This window comes from Anomaloglossus baeobatrachus, chromosome 7, assembly GCF_048569485.1.
Source record: "Anomaloglossus baeobatrachus isolate aAnoBae1 chromosome 7, aAnoBae1.hap1, whole genome shotgun sequence".
NCBI classification, from domain to species: domain Eukaryota; kingdom Metazoa; phylum Chordata; class Amphibia; order Anura; family Aromobatidae; genus Anomaloglossus; species Anomaloglossus baeobatrachus.
The window spans coordinates 16,360,856-16,381,425 of record NC_134359.1 but is presented as its reverse complement, the minus strand read 5'-3'; the positions used below and the strand labels follow the sequence as shown (position 1 = coordinate 16,381,425).

General features: G+C 53.2%; 1 protein-coding gene across 2 annotated transcripts in view; it reads left to right on the top strand.

Annotated features, from left to right (window-relative positions):
• Positions 1-20,570, top strand: part of USP37 (ubiquitin specific peptidase 37) — a 104,649-nt gene that overhangs the window by 10,032 nt on the left and 74,047 nt on the right. The window contains exons 4-6 of one of the 2 annotated variants that reach the window (XM_075317076.1): positions 151-245; positions 1,217-1,383; positions 1,572-1,643. In XM_075317076.1, the coding sequence (XP_075173191.1) occupies positions 151-245; positions 1,217-1,383; positions 1,572-1,643 (334 nt within the window). The remainder of the gene's footprint in view (positions 1-150; positions 246-1,216; positions 1,384-1,571; positions 1,644-20,570) is intronic. The other variant, XM_075317077.1, reaches the window with a different exon arrangement.

Below are 20,570 nucleotides of genomic sequence, written 5' to 3'. Positions count from 1 at the left end.
TTCTTTATTATTATTTACATATTTTGTGTTAGTTTTACTATATTGATAAACTGTGAAAGCTCCATAGACTTTCCTATTGATGCAGACATTCATTTATGATTGTTTGGTACGGTCGTCACTTCTTCACTATTGCTGTAATCTGTTTATCAGTGAAACCCACTCAAGGGTCCGCAAGCTTCGGAGGCATCCTGGGGAACAGAAGTATTCAGAGGGAGAGCATCAGACCATTGACTAACAGAAGCCAGGTAAAAGGCTCTCTAGGCCATATTCATATCAGTGTAATACTAATGCATATTTGCACTTGTATTAACACCCTTCATGATCTATGACAGACTAGTACATCATAGATTGTGTACTTTTCTGCACATGTCGGCGATCTGATCAGAAGTGCTTCTAATATCAGCGGGCAGATCGGAGATCCACCTGCTACTGTTAACTCGTGAAATCTAGCTATCAATTGTTGACAGCGGGATTTAACATGCGCTGGTGGGGAACGCATCATTGGTTTTGTCAGTACATCGGGGGTCAGCTGATGACCCCTGTCATGATGAGCTTCCTCTGAATGCCGGCTGCTGTATAGACCAGGGAAGCACGATCAGAAGATCGCAGCTTCACATAATCTAAAAGGACTAGTAAAAGCATTAAAAAGTTTGAGGGGGCGGACGTTTAAAAGAAATATTCACGCCCCTTTTCTCAGAGCCTTTGTTGGGAGACACAGAAAACCATAGGTGAATGATGCTGCACCTAAGCAAAATAATGACCTCAGCAGGGTACACCACCAACCGGAGCCTAGCTGATTATTGAGAAAGCCGTAGATGTAACAGTAAGACCCCTTTCAAACGGCATTTTGGTGTCCGTCTGCAGAAAACATTTATGCCCGGAAATAATACAAAACAGAGCACACGCTAACGTAGTCTGCTCCATTACAGTCAATGGCCCTGTCGGCGCATGAATCCGAAACACGCTTTGCGGGGTGGGGGAGGGACTGTTCGGACGGATGCCCTGACGGGACCACTAAACGTAAGGCAAAACGCAGTGTAAAAGTAGCCTAAGGCAAGAGCATATAAAGGCAAAGTAGCTAAACACAGAGTGGCACTACCAATTGTTTTATTTTTGATGGGGCGAAAGAGCTTTAATAATGAGCACCCCACATCTTCTAGTCTTGTAAATACTACATATGTTAGTTTTCCTAATCTCATACTGTTATATTTTTAAGACTCCAACCAAGAGAGTGAGCTTCGACAGCAAAGATGAAACGCCAGTAAAAAAGCCATTAAACAATAATGGGAGAATCCCGGTAAAGACCTCACCGAAGAACATGACTCCGAACCGGAATACTCCCGCGACCTCGACTCCACACAGGACGGGCCTGATGGAAACCAGGTACTTAGTGAGCAAGTCCTGTAGGGCATGAAATATAGATATAATATATCATTGAATGTTAGGCAAAGTATATCCGCATCGCATGAGTGATACATTAGCTGTTATTTGTTTTTGTGCGGGGGGCATCCATGCAGGTAGGTGACTTGGGTTTTTCCCGGGTCAATTTAAACTATTTTTCACACTCGCAGGAGTGAAAAAAGGAAGCGATTACTGTCAAGTCCAGAGATTGAAGATTACCCTAAAGAGAATGATTCTTCTACGTATGTTGCGGTTAGGAGACTGTTGGGGCATTTTGCCTTTGATTTGCTTGGCTGTTACTTCTAACTCATCAGCTCTTTTGTTTTATATGTATATATATAATATTGCGACTAATAATGTTGCCGGAAAGTTCTTACTCCATTTGTCAAGCTCCATCGATTTTCAGGACAATCCCAGCTGTCAACCATTGTGAGAGCACGGTCTGTCAGCCATGTATTAAAGCTGATGGACCGTATGCTGGCCTTTACTTTGTATAGGTGACACTCTTCTTTGCTTTCTTTTACTTTTTCACTAGCAGGACCTGTGAGGTCATACCCATGTGACCAGAAGGTCACATGGGTATGACCTCACACAGGTCCTGCTAGTGAAAAATTAAATTGATTGTATAATACTCATGCTAATTCTATTGGGGGGAGGGCATAACTATGAATACCCCAATATGTGCGGGGTGCAGGGGGGGAGTAATACTACTCACCAGATGTAATCGCATGTAGAAATAGACCACGGCAGCAGCAACCCAAACGGCAGATAACAGAGAAAGGTAGAGACTGGTTTTCATATGCCGCACCAGTGATCACCATTCAGAAGATCAGATTAATGTATCTTTATTTCTTTATCGTTCCTTTGGGAGACCCAGACCATGGGTGTTTAGCTTCTGCCTCCGGAGGACACACAAAGTACTACACTTAAAAGTGTAGCTCCTCCCTCTGAGCTTATACACCCCCTGGTAGCCAGTCCCAGCCAGTTTATTGCTTTGTGTTCAGGAGGCATACATCCACACATGCATTCTCATCTGATTTGTTTGACTTTTGGAAAGAGTTGGAAGAAAAGCGGGTCCATGTCTGGACTCCCGGCATGTCCCTTCTCACCCCACTGTGTCGGCGGTGTTGTTAAGGTTGATTTACAAGGCTGAAGCCTTACATGCCGCGCTCCTTCACCATCCCTTTTGGGCTCTGGCTTGAAGTGGGAGCCAGCACGGTCTCCATCCACAGCCCCTTGAGGATTCTGTTGGACCGGAGCACTCATTCCCAGGGACATGGCCCTGCGTCTCAGCAGCGAAGTACCTAAGACGTTTATGTTGGGGGTCCCGGTTCTTTATTGTAAGGGGAGAGTATGCTGTATGTGATTGTTTTTAACTTTTCCGGCGGGTTCTCCAGCTTTTGCCCGAGAACCGCGCCGATGGTGCCTGCTTGTCGGCCTCGCCGCTTAAATTTAGGCCCCGGCTTCGCCGGAGGCCTAGTTTCGTTTTCCTGCCCTCGCATGTCACTCATGCAAAGGGACAGGTTCGGCTCCTCCCGGCGGCCGTTCTACACAGGGGAGGGACACTCCCCTCTGCTGGGGCGTCCCTCCTTCCCGGCAGGTCTCTATAGCCCTCCAGTTCCCGCTCTTTTATAGGAATGCCCCTAGTCCCGCCCCCTCTCTTCGCTCCGGCGGCCATTTCTCAGGCAGAGTTCACTCTGCTCTGGGACATCCTGCATTCTGCATCTCTGCTGAGGTGCTGCGCTCTGGGGGACCGCGCTTCGGGATCTGGAGGGCACACAACACCGCGCTCAGCGGTCTGGTAAGCCACAGCCGGTCTCCGGTTGTGGACCTCTGTATGTTCTCCCTGGGGTTCATTCTCTGCAGAGCCCCCACTCCAGCAGCATGTCTCACACAAGGAGCAAGGCTCCAAAGCTTTATTCTGCATGCACTGCATGTAAGCTCCTGCTGCCTGAGCCGAGCACTTATCCACATTGTGATGTTTGCTCTAACTTGGCGGTGCCACAGCCTGGAGTCTCACCCCCAGTGGTCTCTCAGGCTGCTGCTGCACCTATGGCTGAACCCCCGACCTGGGTAGAGTCCTTTTCTAGGTCCATATCCCAGTCATTTGCTGAGTCCATGGGACTTTTGTCCAGGACTTTGATGAATATGCATCAGCCTCCCTCACAGGGTGCCTCTAATACTCTTGACAGAGGACTCCTATCCTCTGACCTCCGTCCATCAGAGCTCACGGAGGATTCATCATCTGATCCCAGACCCCGTCCTTCTAAGAGAAGGCGCAGGGTTTCCTCCCCCTCCCCATCCCACGGCTCTGTCTCAAGAGCTGACTCTCAAGATGAGGAGGATGCCCTCACGGGGGGCTCTGAGGCCATGTATCCCATCGATTTCTCTGAGGGTGACTCAGATCTTAGTGATTTGATTGCTTCTATTAATTCTGTGCTGGATCTCAATCCGCCAGTATCAGAGGAGCAACTCTCTTTGGCAGAAAAACATCAGTTTACCTCGCCTAAGAGAGTGAGGAGTGTGTTCTTTAACCACTCCAGTTTTCAGACCGCTGTGACCAAACCCAGGGCCTGCCCTGACAAACGCTTTCCAAAGCGTGGTTCTGATGACCGGTTTCCATTTCCACCTGAGGTGGTCAAGGAGTGGTCTCACTCCCCAAAGGTAGACCCCCCAGTGTCTAGGCTCTCAGCCCGGACCGTTGTGTCGGTGGCTGACGGCACCTCACTTAAGGATTCCACTGACCGTCAGATTGACCTTCTGGCCAAATCTGTGTATGAAGCTGCGGGGGCCGCGTTTTCCCCGACTTTTGCAGCAGTGTGGGCTCTCAAAGCCATCTCTGCTTCTCTAGAGGAGATGCATTCCCTCACCAAGGAATCTATGCCTGAGATGGTTACCTTAACTTCCCAAGCTTCAGCTTTTTCATCCTATGCCATGTCTGCCATGCTAGAGGCTGCTCACCGCACTGCGGTGGCTTCAGCTAATTCTCTTGTTATCCGCAGGATTTTGTGGCTTCGAGAGTGGAAGGCAGACGCTTCTTCCAAGAAGTTTCTTGCTGGGCTCCCTTTTGCTGGTTCACGGCTGTTTGGTGAACAGCTGGATGAAATCATTAAAGAAGCTACTGGCGGGAAGAGTACTTCCATGCCACAATCCAAGACCAGGAAACCCGCCCAGGGTAGGAATCAATCGAGGTTTCGTTCCTTTCGTTCCTCCAACTGGTCATCCTCTAAGCCTTCCGCCTCGTCCGCTAACTCAGCCAAGGATCAGAAATCCAACTGGCGCCCAAAAGCGCGTCTGCAGAAGACCGCAGGAGGTTCTGCCACTAAGGCAGCCTCCTCATGACTCTCTGCCCGCTCCAGCCACGTCCTTAGTCGGTGGCAGGCTCTCCCACTTTGGCGACGCTTGGTTAAAGCAAGTCTCCGATCAGTGGGTGAGAGACATCATATCTCACGGCTACAGGATAGAATTCTCTTCCAGCCCTCCAAACAGATTTTCTTTATCGTTCCTATGGGAGACCCAGACCATGGGTGTATAGCTACTGCCTCCGGAGGACACACAAAGTTACTACACTCAAAACGTGTAGCTCCTCCCTCCTAGCATATACACCCCCTGCTAGCCAGTCCTAGCCAGTTTAATGCTTTGTGTTTCAGGAGGTCACACACACATGCATTCTCTGATTTTGATTTTTGATTTTTCCTTTTGGACAAAGATTTGGAAGAAAAGCGGGTCCAGTCTGGACTCCCGGCATGTCCCTTCTCACCCCACTGGGCGGTGCTGTTAAGGTTGATTTCAGGGCTGTATCCCTTTCATGCCGCGCTCCTTCACCATCCCATGCTGGGGCTCTGGCTTGAAGTGGGAGCCAACACGGTTCTCACTGCTTTGCAGGAGACCGGTCTCCATCCGCAGCCCTTTTGCAGGACCCTGCTGGACGGAGCTATCATCCCCCAGGAACCTGGCAACCTGCGTCTCAAGCTAAGTATATGAGACGTTATTACCACAGAAAGTGGTCTTTCCAGGGGTCCTTTATGTTTATTTATTGGGGGAGTGTGTTTTATGTTTGGTGTTAACATTTCCGGCCGGTTCTCCAGTTTTCACTGGAGAACCGCGCCGATGGTGCCTGCACGCCGGCCGCATGTTTTACTCTAGGCCCCGGCTTCGCCTGAGGCCTAGTTTCGGTTTCCACTGTCTCTGCATGTCAGTCATGCAGAGAGGCAGTGTAGCTCCGCCCAGCGGCTGCGCAGCACAAGGGAAGGGACACTCCTCATTGAGGAAAGATTCCCTCCCCTGGCTACCTCACTGAGGGAATCCTTTTGCCGCTCTAAGAGTAGGCCCCGCCCCCTCTCCTCGCTCCGGTCGCCATTTTCTCGGCGTTCTCTGTGCCTGTATAGGCACAGAGATTCCACTGTGTGACAAGTGGGGACCTGGGCTGAGGGACCAGGGGGCACAGACATGTCTGTTTAAACGATTGGCAGCCACAACCTCCGGTTGTGCAGCTGCTTGTTTTATCGGTTTATATATGCTGGGGGCCAGTCTTGACAGAGCCCCCACCTCTGCAGCATGTCTCACAGAGCAGGGCTGCAGGTTGTTTTTATTATGCACTGCAGGTAGTCTCGTACGGCTGTACCGAGCTCATAACCATGGTGGCCCCTCAGCTTGGAGGCAGAGCCGAATGATTGCTAATTAGTGGCCCCTCCATCTGCTCCGGTTTCGGTGGCTGACCCCTGAGGGAATCCTATTTCCAGGGGTCGGCTGTCCTGGCATCTGCTGAGCATGCAGCACCCCTCTCAGGGCGTTTTCTGCTTCAGCTCGCTCAATAAAGCTCACAAAGGACTCTCCTTCTGGGCTCAGACCCCGTCCTCCTGACAGGGAGACGCAGGGTCCCCTGTCCTTCCCCGTCCCGCAGCTCCGATTACGAGCTGACTCACTGGACGAGGAGGATGTCTCTACCAGGGGCTCGGACGCTACTTTATGTACATTGATCCGTCCGTACGTGACGCAGAGCCGAATGATTGGATTGCGTCCATTATACTTGTACTGGACCTCCATCCGCCCGTATCAGGGGAGTATTCCCCGCTGGCAGAAAGGCATCAGTATTCCTTTAACAGGACGAGGAGTGTGTTCTTTAACCACTCCAGTTTTCAGCCTGCTGCGTCCAAGCTCACAGCCTGTCCTGCAGACCCCAAAGCGGGGTTCTGCGGCCTGTTTCCCCCTCCCATCAGAGGTGGTCAAGGAGTGTACTCATTCGCCAAACGTGGCCCCTCCAGTGTCCAGACTTTCAGCCCGGATAGTTGTATCAGTGGCTGACGGCACCTCTATAGGGCTCCCACGGTACATTAATTTTGTACTGGACCCCAATCCGCCGGAGTTACCTTACCTAGGAGAACACAAAGTGTGTTCCTTAACCACTCCAGTTTTCAGGCCCCTATGACCAAGCCCAGGGTCCGCTCTGACAGTCGCTTCCCATGAAGCGTGATTCTGAGGACTGTGTTTCCCCTGTCCACCAATGGTGGTCAAGAAGTGGGCTCAGTCACCTCAGGTGGCTCAGCCCGGACCGTTATGTCAGTGGCTGTTAGCTCCTCACTTAAGGTTTTGCGGTCCGCCCGGTTGTCCTTGGGCCAAGTCGGTATTGGGGCGGCAGCAGCTTCGTTCTCCTCAGCTTTACGGCAGTGCGGTTCTTTTGTACCTTCTCTGCTTGTCTGGAGGAGATGCATTCCCTCACAGGGACTCTATGCCCAAAACGGTTGCCTGAACTTCCAGACTTCAGTCTTTTCATCCTATGCCAGGTCTGCCATGCTGGACACCGCACGGCGGTGGTCTTGGCTACTTTCCTCGCTATCCGCAGGCTCCTGTGGCTTCGGTAATGGAAAGCAGATGCCTCTATAGGGGTTCCTTGCTGGGCTCCCCTTTGGTGGGACCAGTCTCTTCGGAACCAACTGGATGAAATTCAGGAAGCTCTTGGCGGTGAGAGTTCTTCCTTGCCACAAACCTAAACCAGGGAACCTGTCCAGGACAGGAATCAGTTGAGTTTTTGGTGGTTTCCGTTCCTCCATCTGATCGTCCTCTAGCTCGGCCTTGGTTCATAGAACCAAATAGCTTGAAGCTGCGTCTTCAAAAGACCGCAGGAGATGCTGCCACGGAGTCAGCTTCCTCCGAGCTATCTAGCCACGCCAACCACCTCCTTGGTCGGTGGCAGGCTCTCTCCACTTGGCGACGTATGGTTCTACCACGTCTCCGTTCAGTGGGGGCGGGATCATATCTCCCATGGCTACAGGATGGATTTCTGTCCACCCGCCAAACAGATTTTTTTCTGTCACCTCCCGGCTCCAAGGCCGCCGCCTTCTCACAGGCCGTGGCATTTCTTGCAGGCCAATGGAGTAATTGTACCGGTTCTCGACTGGGAACGGTTCTGAGATTTTTGTTCAAATCTATTTCTAGTCCCCGAAGAGGGCGGTGCCTTCCGACCTAGATCTTTTAGCTTTTTCAGCATGGTCAGGTGTGGCGTTTTCACATGGAGCCTCGGTCTTGTTCCGTGTGTTTTTTTTCACCGGATCAATCAAGAACCCAAGGAGATTCCCTAGCAGCCATCGGCATCAGAGATGCTTTTCGGCAGGGGTCAATCGCAGTTTCACACCAGCGTTGACTACGTTTTGCCATCGGAGTGGTCCAATTCGTGGCTCTTCCCTTGGGGTTAGCCACGGCCCCTCGAGTATTCTCATTGGGGCTGCTGTGATTAAGGTCCTGCACCCCTAGGGATTGGCAGTGATCGTTTGCCCTGGACGGCCTTCTTCTCGGGGCTTCATCCAGTGCAGACTCTTAGCAGAGTACTTCGCTTACTCTCACCACTCTAATCTATTCGGGTGGCTTGTCATTCTGTCCAGGCCCACTCTGACTTCAAACCAGAGGTTCTCAGGGACGCAATTCGAGACTCTGTCGGCTCTTGTGAAGCTGCTCTTAGTCGATCAGTAGTCCCTCCGCTGGCGGTCGACGTCGTTCTATCAGACACCAAATACAGGTGCTGGTCAGACGGTGGCGTCAATGGAAGCGATTCCTTGCCCAGTTTCTCCTGCGTCCTCTGAGACTGGATGTTTTCCGCTGTACACGCGAACTCCCTCCTTCCACGGGGTGGTGGCTTTGCCACTGACCAGGGGCTCGTTTTCAGTGGTGGTTTCGGCCACTCTGTCTCATGGACGCTCCTTCCTGGCCCCGTCCCGGGTGATCCTCACCAGGGTGCTGGTCTTTCCGCCTTGGGAGCAGTATATCTCCACCGTGGAGCGCAGGGCGCTTGGACTCTGTCCGCATCAGCCCTCTGGATCAATAGGCTGGAAATCAGAGCTCTTTTTCTAGCTCTCTAAGCCTTCACCATCTGTTGGCGGCTAGGCACATTCGAGTCCAGTCGGAAAACGTGACAGCGTTTTCCTACATCGACTTCCAGGGCGGGACACTCAGCCGCCTGGCAATCTTGGCGCCTCAACATTCTTCAGTGGACAAGGGACTCCTAGTCCACCGTATCCGCAGCCCACATCCTAGATGTCAAAACTGCGAGGCAGACTATTTCAGCTGTCCAACCGTGGTCCACAATCCTCAGGTTTTGCGGTAGACACACTGGCTCATGGTTGATCCCAGCTTCGTTTCTACCTCTTGCCCAGAGTCCTGCGCAAGATCAGTAAAGGGGGGCCGTCGGGTCATTCTCTTACTCCAGACTGACCCAGGCAGGCTTGGTACCCTGACCTGCTCCTTTTGTCCATTAGGTTGCCATGGCATCTTCCGGACCGTCCAGACCTTTTCTCAAAAGGTCCGTTTTCTTTGTCGCTCCTAATTGGGAGACCCAGACAATTGGGTGTATAGCTTCTGCCTCCGGAGGCCACACAAAGTATTACACTAAAAGTGTAAAGCCCCTCCCCTTCAGCCTATACACCCCCCGTGCTGCTACGGGCTCATCAGTTTTTATGCTTTGTGCGAAGGAGGTCAGACATCCACGCATAGCTCCACAGCTTAGTCAGCAGCAGCTGCTGACTATGTCGGATGGAAGAAAAGAGGGCCCATGACAGGGCCCCCAGCATGCTCCCTTCTCACCCCACTCTTGTCGGCGGTGTTGTTAAGGTTGAGGTATCCATTGCGGGTACGGAGGCTGGAGCCCACATGCTGCTTTCCTTCCCCATCCCTCAATTAGGGCTCTGGGTGAAGTGGGATCCTTTCGGTCTCCAGGCACAGGAGACCGTGCTCCATCCACAGCTCCTGAGGACCCTGCTGGATAGGAGCCGAGTATCGTTCAGGGACATGGCCCTGCTACTTGGAGGTACTCTGTGTCCCCGTGGGGACCGCGCACAGCAACACTCCAGCATTGCTGGGTGTGCTAGTGCACCGGGGACAGCAGCGCTGACTGCGTTTGTGCTATTATACACTTCAGCGTCGCTGAGTGTGTTTGTGTAGGGGGACTGCCGCGCTGACCGCCGCTGCCATGGGTATCACTGCGGCGCGGCTGGGACTGTTAGTGCGCCGGGGACTTCCGCGCCGACCGCGCTTATACGGCGGCCGCGCTTATAACTCGAGTCCCCGGCTTTTGCGGCCTAGTCTCTTTCTTCCCGCCCCCAGCCCTGCCAGTCAGGGGAAGGGCGGGACGCTGTACAGGACGGCAGCACTGAGGGCTGGAGCATGCTTTGCATACTCCACCCCCCTCACTCTGCACAGTGGGGCACCAGTTCCCGCACTTTTCTGGGTCACGCCCACGGCTCCCTCCTCTCCTCAGGACGCTGGCAGCCATTCCTCTCAGCTCTGCTAACGCTGGAGAGGAGAGACGAGCTCAAAGAGACCCAGGCAGGAATTCTGGTGCCCACACAACCGCTTTGCGCAGGCGGTAAGCAGCACCTGTGGTGCTGGCCCCACTAGTGCAGAAGTGTACTTATAGATTATATGATTATAGGCTATACTTTACACTGTGGGGTGCACTGTTGATTTTGGCTATATACCCTCCTGTATTGCTCAGAGGAGACAACAGCATGTCGTCCACAAATAGCAAGGGTGCCAAGGCACAGACTTACTATGCTGCCTGTGCAGCATGTACGGCTATACTGCCGGCAGGTTCCACTGACCCTCATTGTGTGCAATGCTCGGCCCCTGTGGCACTTTCTCAGCTGGAGCCTCTGCTAAGGGTGGCCCAGGGAGAACCACCTGTTAACACTGTCCAGGTGACAGGGACGGAGTTTGCAGTTTTTACTGAAAGACTTTCTGAGACTATGGCTAAGATATTAGAAGCCTTGCAGTCCAGGCCGGCATCTCAAGCCAGGGGCACTGTGGAATCATTGTCCCATGGTCCCCCTCAGTTGGAACAGCAATGTCTTCCTGGGGTGTCTCATGGATCCCAGGGTGAGGTCTCTGACACGGACCGCAGCCCCAGACCGACTAAGCGAGCTCGCTATGATATCCCCTCGACATCATCACAATGTACAGGGTCTCAGCGAGAGGACTCTCTGTATGATGAAACGGAGGTAGCTGATCAGGATTCTGATCCTGAAGCCGCTCTCAACCTTGATACTCCTGATGGGGACGCCATAGTGAATGATCTTATTGCGTCCATACATCAAATGTTGGATATTTCTCCCTCAGCTCCTCCAGTGGAGGAGTCAGCTTCTCAGCAGGAGAAATTCCGTTTCAGGTTCCCAAGCGTACAAAGAGTATGTTTCTGGACCACTCTGACTTCAGAGAGGCAGTCCAGAAACACCGAGCTTGTCCAGATAAGCGTTTTTCCAAGCGTCTTAAGGATACACGTTACCCTTTCCCCCCTGACGTGGTCAAGGGCTGGACTCAGTGTCCCAAGGTGGATCCTCCAATCTCCAGACTGGCGGCTAGATCCATAGTTGCAGTGGAAGATGAGGGTTCACTCAAGGATGCCACTGACAGACAGATGGAGCTCTGGTTGAAATCCATCTATGAAGCTATCGGCGCGTCTTTTGCTCCAGCATTCGCAGCCGTATGGGCACTCCAAGCTATCTCAGCTGGTCAGGCGCAAATTGACGCACTCACGCGTACGTCTGCGCCGCAGGTGGCGTCCATAACCTCTCAAACGTCGGCATTTGCGTCCTACGCTATTAATGCTGTCCTGGACTCTGCGAGCCGTACGGCGGTTGCAGCCGCCAATTCGGTGGCAATACGCAGGGCCTTGTGGTTGCGGGAATGGAAGGCAGATTCGGCTTCCAAAAAGTGCTTAACTGGATTGCCATTTTCTGGCGACCGTTTGTTTGGTGAGAGATTGGATGAAATCATCAAACAATCCAAGGGAAAGGAAACATCCTTACCCCAGGCCAAACCAAAAACACCCCAACAGAGGAGGGGACAGTCGAGGTTTCGGTCCTTTCGGGGTGCGGGCAGGTCCCAATTCTCCTCGTCCAAAAGGCCTCAGAAGGATCAGAGGAACTCCGACGCATGGCGGTCTAAATCACGCCCTAAAAAGACCGCCGGAGGTGCCGCTACCAAGGCGGCTTCCTCATGACTTACGGCCTCCTCACACCGCATCCTCGGTCGGTGGCAGGCTCTCCCGTAAGGACCAGGCGGTTCCGGATGGAATCCCTCCGCTCCGTCATCGCCTCAATGTCCCAAGGAGATTTCCTAGCATCGATCGATATCAAGCATGCTTATCTCCACGTACCAATTGCTCCAGAGCATCAGCGCTTCTTGCGCTTCGCCATAGGAGACGAACACCTTCAGTTCGCGGCACTGCCATTCGGCCTGGCGACAGCCCCAAGGGTTTTCACCAAGGTCATGGCTACAGTAGTTGCGGTCCTCCACTCTCTCAGGGTCACTCAGTGATACCTTACTTAGACGATCTGCTGGTCAAGGCACCCTCTCAAGAGGCATGCCAACACAGCCTCAACGTTACTCTGGAGATTCTCGAGAGTTTCGGGTGGATCATCAATTTTCCAAAGTCAAATCTGACACCGGTCCAATTGCTGACATCCGAATTCAGTCGGACAACTCCACAGCGGTGGCTTACATCAACCACCAAGGTGGGACACGCAGTCGGCAAGCCTTCCAGGAAGTCCGGCGGATTCTGCTGTGGGTGGAAGCCACAGCATCCACCATATCCGCAGTTCTCATCCCGGGCGTAGAAAACTGGGAAGCAGACTTTCTCAGTCGCCAGGGCATGGACGCAGGGGAATGGTCCCTTCACCTGGACGTGTTTCAGGAGATCTGTTGCCGCTGGGGGATGCCGGACGTCGACCTAATGGCGTCACGGCACAACAACAAGGTCCCAACATTCATGGCTCGATCTCAAGATCACAGAGCTCTGGCGGTAGACGCCTTAGTTCAGGATTGGTCGCAGTTTCAGCTCCCTTATGTGTTTCCTCCTCTGGCACTGTTGCCCAGAGTGTTACGCAAGATCAGGGCCGACTGCCGCCGCGCCATCCTCGTCGCTCCAGACTGGCCGAGGAGGTCGTGGTACCCGGATCTGTGGCATCTCACGGTCGGCCAACCGTGGGCACTGCCAGACCGACCAGATTTGCTGTCTCAAGGGCCGTTTTTCCATCTGAATTCTGCGGCCCTCAACCTGACTGTGTGGCCATTGAGTCCTGGATCCTAGCGTCTTCAGGATTATCTCAAGAGGTCATTGCCACTATGAGACAGGCTAGGAAACCAACGTCCGCCAAGATCTACTGCAGGACGTGGAAAATATTCCTGTCGTGGTGCTCTGCTCAGGCGTTTTCCCCCTGGCCATTTGCCTTGCCCACTTTTCTGTCCTTTCTTCAATCCGGATTGGAAAAGGGTTTGTCGCTAGGCTCCCTTAAGGGCCAAGTCTCTGCGCTCTCTGTATTTTTTCAGAAGCGCCTGGCCAGACTCCCACAGGTATGCACGTTCCTGCAAGGGGTTTGTCACATCGTCCCTCCTTACAAGCGTCCGTTAGAACCCTGGGATCTGAACAGGGTGCTGATGGTTCTTCAGAAACCACCGTTCGAGCCAATGAGGGATATTTCGCTCGCACGCCTTTCGCAGAAAGTGGTTTTTCTAGTAGCAGTCACCTCACTTCGGAGAGTGTCTGAGTTGGCAGCGTTATCATGCAAAGCTCCTTTCCTGGTGTTTCACCAGGACAAGGTGGTTCTGCGTCCGGTTCCGGAATTCCTCCCTAAGGTGGTATCCCCTTTTCATCTCAATCAGGACATCTCCTTACCCTCGTTTTGTCCTCATCCAGTTCACCAATGTGAAAAGGATTTGCACTTGTTAGATCTGGTGAGAGCACTCAGACTCTACATTTCTCGTACGGCGACCCTGCGCCGCTCGGATGCACTCTTTGTCCTGGTCGCTGGCCAGCGTAAAGGGACACAAGCTTCCAAATCAACCCTGGCTCGGTGGATCAAGGAACCAATTCTCGAAGCTTACCGTTCCTCGGGGCTTCCGGTTCCCTCAGGACTGAAGGCCCATTCTACCAGGGCCGTGGGAGCGTCCTGGGCCTTGCGACACCAGGCTACGGCTCAGCAGGTGTGTCAGGCAGCTACCTGGTCGAGCCTGCACACTTTCACGAAACACTATCAGGTGCATACCTATGCTTCGGCAGATGCCAGCCTAGGTAGGCTAGTTCTTCAGGCGGCAGTTGCCCACCTGTAGGACGGAGCCGTTACGGCTCTATTATGAGGTATTATTTACCCACCCAGGGACTGCTTTTGGACGTCCCAATTGTCTGGGTCTCCCAATTAGGAGCGACAAAGAAGGGAATTTTGTTTACTTACCGTAAATTCCTTGTCTTCTAGCTCCAATTGGGAGACCCAGCACCCGCCCCTGTTTTTGTATACACATGTTGTTCATGTTAAATGGTTTTAGTTCTCCGATATTCCTTCGGATTGAATTTACTTTAAACCAGTTTATAATTTTTTCCTCCTTCTGGCTTTTGCACCAAAACTGATGAGCCCGTAGCAGCACGGGGGGTGTATAGGCTGAAGGGGAGGGGCTTTACACTTTTAGTGTAATACTTTGTGTGGCCTCCGGAGGCAGAAGCTATACACCCAATTGTCTGGGTCTCCCAATTGGAGCTAGAAGAAAAGGAATTTACGGTAAGTAAACAAAATTCCCTTCTTTTCCGTCAGAATTCTGGATTCTCAGATTGACGGCGTAGCTATTGAGTCCTGGATCTTGGCGACTTCTGGTATCCTTCCTGAAGTCATCTCCGCTATGACTCGAGCTCCAAAGTGTCCTTGGACCTTTTTAGCCTTGCCGACCCTCCTGTCCCTTCCACAGTCCGGTCTACAGCTAGGACTATCCCTCATTAAGGGACAGGTCTCGGCTCTGTCAGTATGTGCCAGCGGCGTATCGTCCGGCTGGCTCCGGTGCGCTCCTTTAAGGGCGCTTCTCACATCATTCCGCCTTTCCGGCGGCCTATGGAGCCCTAGGACCTTAATCCGGTCCTCCCGGTTCCCGGAAACCCCCCTTTGCGCCTCTTAGGGAGGTTTCTTTGTTTCATATTTCACAGAAAGTAGTCTTTCTAGTGGCTATAATTTCCCGCCAGGGAGTTCTGGCGGCACTTTCTCTGAGTCACCCCCTTTTTTTTTTGGTCTTTTGCATCAAGACAAGGTGGTCTCCGTCCGACTCCGGACTTTTTTCCCTAAGGTGGTTACAGCTTCCACCTTATCCGGGGCAATTTTCCTGCCTTCCTTTTGTCCGGCTCCTGTTCATCGCTTTGAGGAAGCGTTGCATATCCTGGATCTGGTGCGGGCGCCCCGGATCTATGTGTCTCGCACCGCCGTTATTAGGCGGTGCACCTCTCTCTAGTACTGACTGCTAGTCAGCGTAGCGGTCTCTCGGCATCTAAGCCGACCCTGGTTCGTTGGCTTAGGTCGGCCATTTCCGAGGCCTACAAGTGTACTCAAGTGCCTTCCCCGCCGGGGATTAGAGCACATTTGATCAGACCTGTCGGTGCCTTTTGGGCTTTCACGCCAGGCTACGGCTCAGTAGGTCTGTCAGACTGCAGCTCGAATTAGTCTGCATACTTTTTCGAAGCTCTATCCAAGGCATGCTCTTGCTTTGGCAGACGCGGGCTTGGGCAGACGCATCTTTCAGGCGTCTGTCGCCCATTTGTGAAGTTGGGTTTGCCTGCTTCTCAGTTGTCTGTTTATTCCCACCCATGGACTGCTTTTGAACGTCCCATGGTCTGGGTCTCCCATAGGAACGATAAAGAAAAAGAGAATTTTGTTACTTACCGTAAATTCTTTTTCTTATAGTTCCGTCATGGGAGACCCAGCACCCTCCCTATTGCCTGTTGGCAGGTTTCTTGTTCCGTGTGTCTTCACCGGCTGTTATTGTTGTAGACAGAGGTTCCGGTTCTTCCGGATTTTACTCTGTCTCTTCTTGTGGGTGGATGTCCTCCTTCAGCTTTTGCACTAAACTGGCTAGGACTGGCTAGCAGGGGGTGTATATGCTAGGAGGGAGGAGCTACACGTTTTGAGTGTAGTAACTTTGTGTGTCCTCCGGAGGCAGTAGCTATACACCCATGGTCTGGGTCTCCCATGACGGAACTATAAGAAAAAGAATTTACGGTAAGTAACAAAATTCTCTTTTTTTCTCTCAACTCCCCCCTGCTCGAAGACCGCCGCTTTCTCGCAGGCCGTGGCGTCCTTGCAGGCAAACTGAGTGATTGTCCCAGTTCCCGCTCAGGAACGGTTCAGAGGTTTTTACTCAAATCTCTTCCTAGTTCCAAAAAAGGACTGTACCTTCCGGCCCATCCTGGATCTCAAGCTTCTCAACAAGCATGTCCGGGTGCGGCATTTTCGCATGGAGTCTCTGCGATCAGTCATTGCCTCAATGACCCAAGGGGATTTCCTGGCATCCATCGACATCAGAGATGCCTATCTGCATGTGCCAATCGCAGTGTCACATCAGCGTTGGTTACGTTTTGCGATAGGAGAGGATCATTTCCAATTCGTGGCTCTCCCCTTCGGGTTAGCCACGGCCCCTCGGGTATTCACCAAGGTCATGGCAGCAGTGGTTGCGGTCCTGCACCTCTAGGGGTTAGCAGTGCTTCCTTATCTGGACGACCTTCTGGTCAAGGGTACATACAGCGCAGACTGTCAGCGGAGTGTTTCGCTAACTCTCGCCACCCTAGCCCAATTCGGGTGGATTGTCAATCTTCCCAAATCCACTCTGACTCCGACCCAGAGTCTCACGTACCTAGGGATGCAGTTCGAGACTTTGCCGGCACTTGTGAAGCTGCCCTTAATCAAACAGCAGTCTCTCTGGCTAGCGGTGCGCTCTCTCCTGAGGCCCCGCCGTTATTCCCTCAGGCGCCTGATGCAGGTGCTGGGTCAAATGGTGGCGTCAATGGAAGCGGTTCCCTTTGCCCAGTTCCATCTGCGTCCTCTGCAGCTGGACATTCTCCGCTGTTGGGACAAGCGGCCTTCCTCCTTACAGAGGTTAGTGGCTCTGTCGCCATGGACCAGGAGCTCTCTTCAGTGGTGGCTTCGACCCCTCTCCCTGTCCCAAGGGCGCTCCTTCCTGACTCCGTCCTGGGTGATCCTCACCACGGATGCCAGCCTTTCCGGCTGGGGAGCGGTATGTCTCCACCACCGAGCACAGGGCACTTGGACTCCGTCCGAGTCAGCCCTTTCAATCATTGTGCTGGAAACCAGAGCTGTGCTTCTAGCTCTCCTAGCCTTTCACCACCTTTTGGCGGGCAGGCACATTCGAGTCCAGTCAGACAACGCGACAGCGGTTGCCTACATCAATCACCAAGGCGGGACACGCAGCCGCCTGGCAATGTTGGAGGTCCAACGCATTCTTCAATGGGCGGAGGACTCCAAGTCCACCATATCCGCAGTCCACATCCCTGGCGTAGAAAACTGGGAGGCAGATTATCTCAGCCGTCAATCCGTGGACGGTGGCGAGTGGTCTCTGCACCCGGCAGTGTTTCAGTCAATCTGCCGCAAGTGGGGCACTCCGGACGTGGACCTAATGGCATCCCGTCACAACAACAAGGTTCCGGTTTACGTGGCTCGCTCCCACGATCCTCAGGCCTTCGCCGCGGACGCTCTGGTTCAAGACTGGTCCCAGTTTCGTCTGTCCTACGTGTTTCCCCCTCTAGCTCTCTTGCCCAGAGTCCTGCGCAAGATCAGAATGGAGGGCCGTCGAGTCATCCTCATTGCACCGGACTGGCCCAGGCGAGCTTGGTATCCGGACCTGCTCCAACTGTCCGTAGAGATGCCGTGGCATCTTCCGGACCGTCCAGACCTGCTCTCACAAGGTCCGTTTCTTTGTCGCTCTATTGGGAGACCCAGACAATTGGGTGTATAGCTACTGTCTCCGGAGGCCACACAAAGTATTACACTTAAAAGTGTAAGGCCCCTCCCCTTCTGCCTATACACCCCCCGTGGGATCACGGGTTCCTCAGTTTTCAAGCTTTGTGCGAAGGAGGCTGACATCCACGCATAGCTCCACTGTTTAGTCAGCAGCAGCTGCTGACTATGTCGGATGGAAGAAAAGAGGACCCATACTTGGGTCCCCAGCATGCTCCCTTCTCACCCCACTTTCGTCGGCGGTGTTTGTTAAGGTTGAGGTGCCCATTGCGGGTACGGAGGCTGGAGCCCACATGCTGCATCCTTCCCCATCCCCCTTAGGGCTCTGGGTGAAGTGGGATTTTACCGGTCTCCAGGCACTGAGACCGCACTCCATCCACAGCCCCTGGGGAATCTGCTGGATATGGAGCTGAGTATCGTCAGGGACAGGGCCCTGCTACGTCAAGGTACTCTGTGTCCCCGTACAGACCGCGCGCAGACACACTGCAGCATGGCTGAGTCTGTTAGTGCGCCGGGGACAACAGCGCGCTTGTGCCACACTAACTTCAGCTTGCTGAGCGAGTTAATGTTTTGGAAACTGCCGCGCCGGCCGCTGCTGTCAGTTTTAACTGCGGCGCGGCTGGGACTTGTGGTGCGCCGGGGACTTCCGCGCTGGCCGTGCATATTTGACGGCCGCGCTTATTACTAGAGTCCCCGGCTTTTGCGGCCTAGTTTCGTTTCGTTCCCGCCCCCAGGCCTGCCAGTCAGGGAAGGGGCGGGACGCTGTACAGAACGTCAGCGCCGAGGGCTGGAGTCTACTTTACATACTCCAGCCCTCACACTGAGCACAGTGGGACGCTAGTTTCCCGCTTTTTGTCTGAGGCACGCCCACGGTCCGCCCCTCTTCACAGAACGCCGGCAGCCATTCCTGCATGCAGTTTGAGCTGGAGAGGGGAGACAGGTTCTGGGAGACCCAGGCACGGGATTCTGGCGACCACACCCGCTTTTGAGCGGGCGTTAAGCGGCACCTCTGGTGCTGACCCCACTAGTGCCGAAGTGTACTATTGTATTTTTATGCTTGCATGCTATACATTGCACTGTTCGGTCGCTGGTGATTCTGGACTATATACCCTCCTAGATTGCTCAGAGCAACGACATGTCGTCCGCAAAAAGCAAGGGTGCCAAGGCACAGGCTTTCTATGCTGCCTGTACCGCATGTGAGGCTACTCTACCGGCAGGTTCCACTGACCCCCATTGTGTGCAGTGCTCGGCCCCTGTGGCACTTGTTCGGCCGGGGCCTCTGCTAGAGGTGACCCAGGGAGAACCACCTGTGAATACTGTCCAGGTGACGGGGACAGAGTTTGCAGTCTTTGCTGATAGATTGTCTGTGACTATGGCTAAAATCCTGGAAACTTTACAGTCTAGACCAGTTCCTCAGACCATGGGCACGGTTGAATCACTGCTCCCTGGCCTCCCTCATTTGGAACAAATCCGTGCTCCGGGGGTGTCCCATACTTCCCAGGGTGACTGCTCTGACACAGACGACAGCCCCAGACAGCCTAAGCGAGCTCGCTATGAGGGGCCCTCGACTTCATCTCACTGGTCAGGGTCCCAGCAGGAGGACTCTCTGTATGATGAGGCAGAGGTAGCTGATCAGGATTCTGATCCTGAGACCGCTCTCAATCTGGATACACCTGATGGTGACGCAATAGTGAATGATCTCATAGCGTCCATCAATAAAATGTTGGATATTTCTCCCCCAGCTCCTCCAGTGGAGGAGTCAGCTTCACAGCATGAGAAATTCCATTTCAGGTATCCCAAGCGTAAATTGAGTACTTTTCTAGACCACACTGACTTCAAAGAAGCAGTTCAGAAACACCATACTCATCCAGACAAGCGTTTCTCCAAACGTCTTAAGGATACACGTTATCCCTTTCCCCCTGACGTGGTCAAGAGCTGGACCCAGTGTCCAAAGGTGGATCCTCCAATCTCCAGGCTTGCGGCTAGATCCATAGTTGCAGTGGAAGATGGGGCTTCACTTAAAGATGCCACTGACAGACAGATGGAGCTCTGGTTGAAATCCATCTATGAAGCTATCGGCGCGTCGTTTGCTCCTGCATTCGCAGCTGTATGGGCACTCCAAGCTATTTCAGCTGGTCTTGCGCAGATTGACACTGTCACGCGTACATCTGTTCCGCAAGTAGCGTCCTTAACCTCTCAAATGACGGCATTTGCGTCTTACGCTATCAATGCTGTCCTGGACTCTACGAGCCGTACGGCAGTGGCGTCCGCCAACTCCGTGGTTTTACGCAGAGCATTGTGGTTAAGGGAATGGAAGGCAGATTCTGCTTCCAAAAAGTGCTTAACCAGTTTACCATTTTCTGGTGACAGACTGTTTGGTGAGAGATTGGACGAAATCATTAAACAGTCCAAGGGTAAGGATTCATCCTTACCTCAACCCAGACAAAACAAACCCCAACAGAGGGGACAGTCGGGGTTTCGGTCCTTTCGAGGCTCGGGCAGGTCCCAATTCTCCTCGTCCAAAAGGACTCAAAAGGATCAGAGGAGCTCAGATTCTTGGCGGGCTCAGTCACGCCCAAAAAAGACAGCCGGAAGACCCGCTACCAAGGCGGCTTCCTCATGACTTTCGGCCTCCTCTCTCCGCATCCTCGGTCGGTGGCAGGCTCTCCCGCTTTGGCGACATTTGGCTGCCACAGGTCCAAGACCGTTGGGTGAGAGACATTCTGTCCCACGGGTACAGGATAGAGTTCAGTTCTCGTCCTCCAACTCGATTCTTCAGAACTTCTCCACCGCCCGACCGAGCCGATGCTCTTCTGCAGGCGGTGTGCACTCTAAAGGCAGAAGGAGTGGTGACCCCTGTTCCTCTTCAGGAGCAAGGTCACGGTTTTTACTCCAATTTGT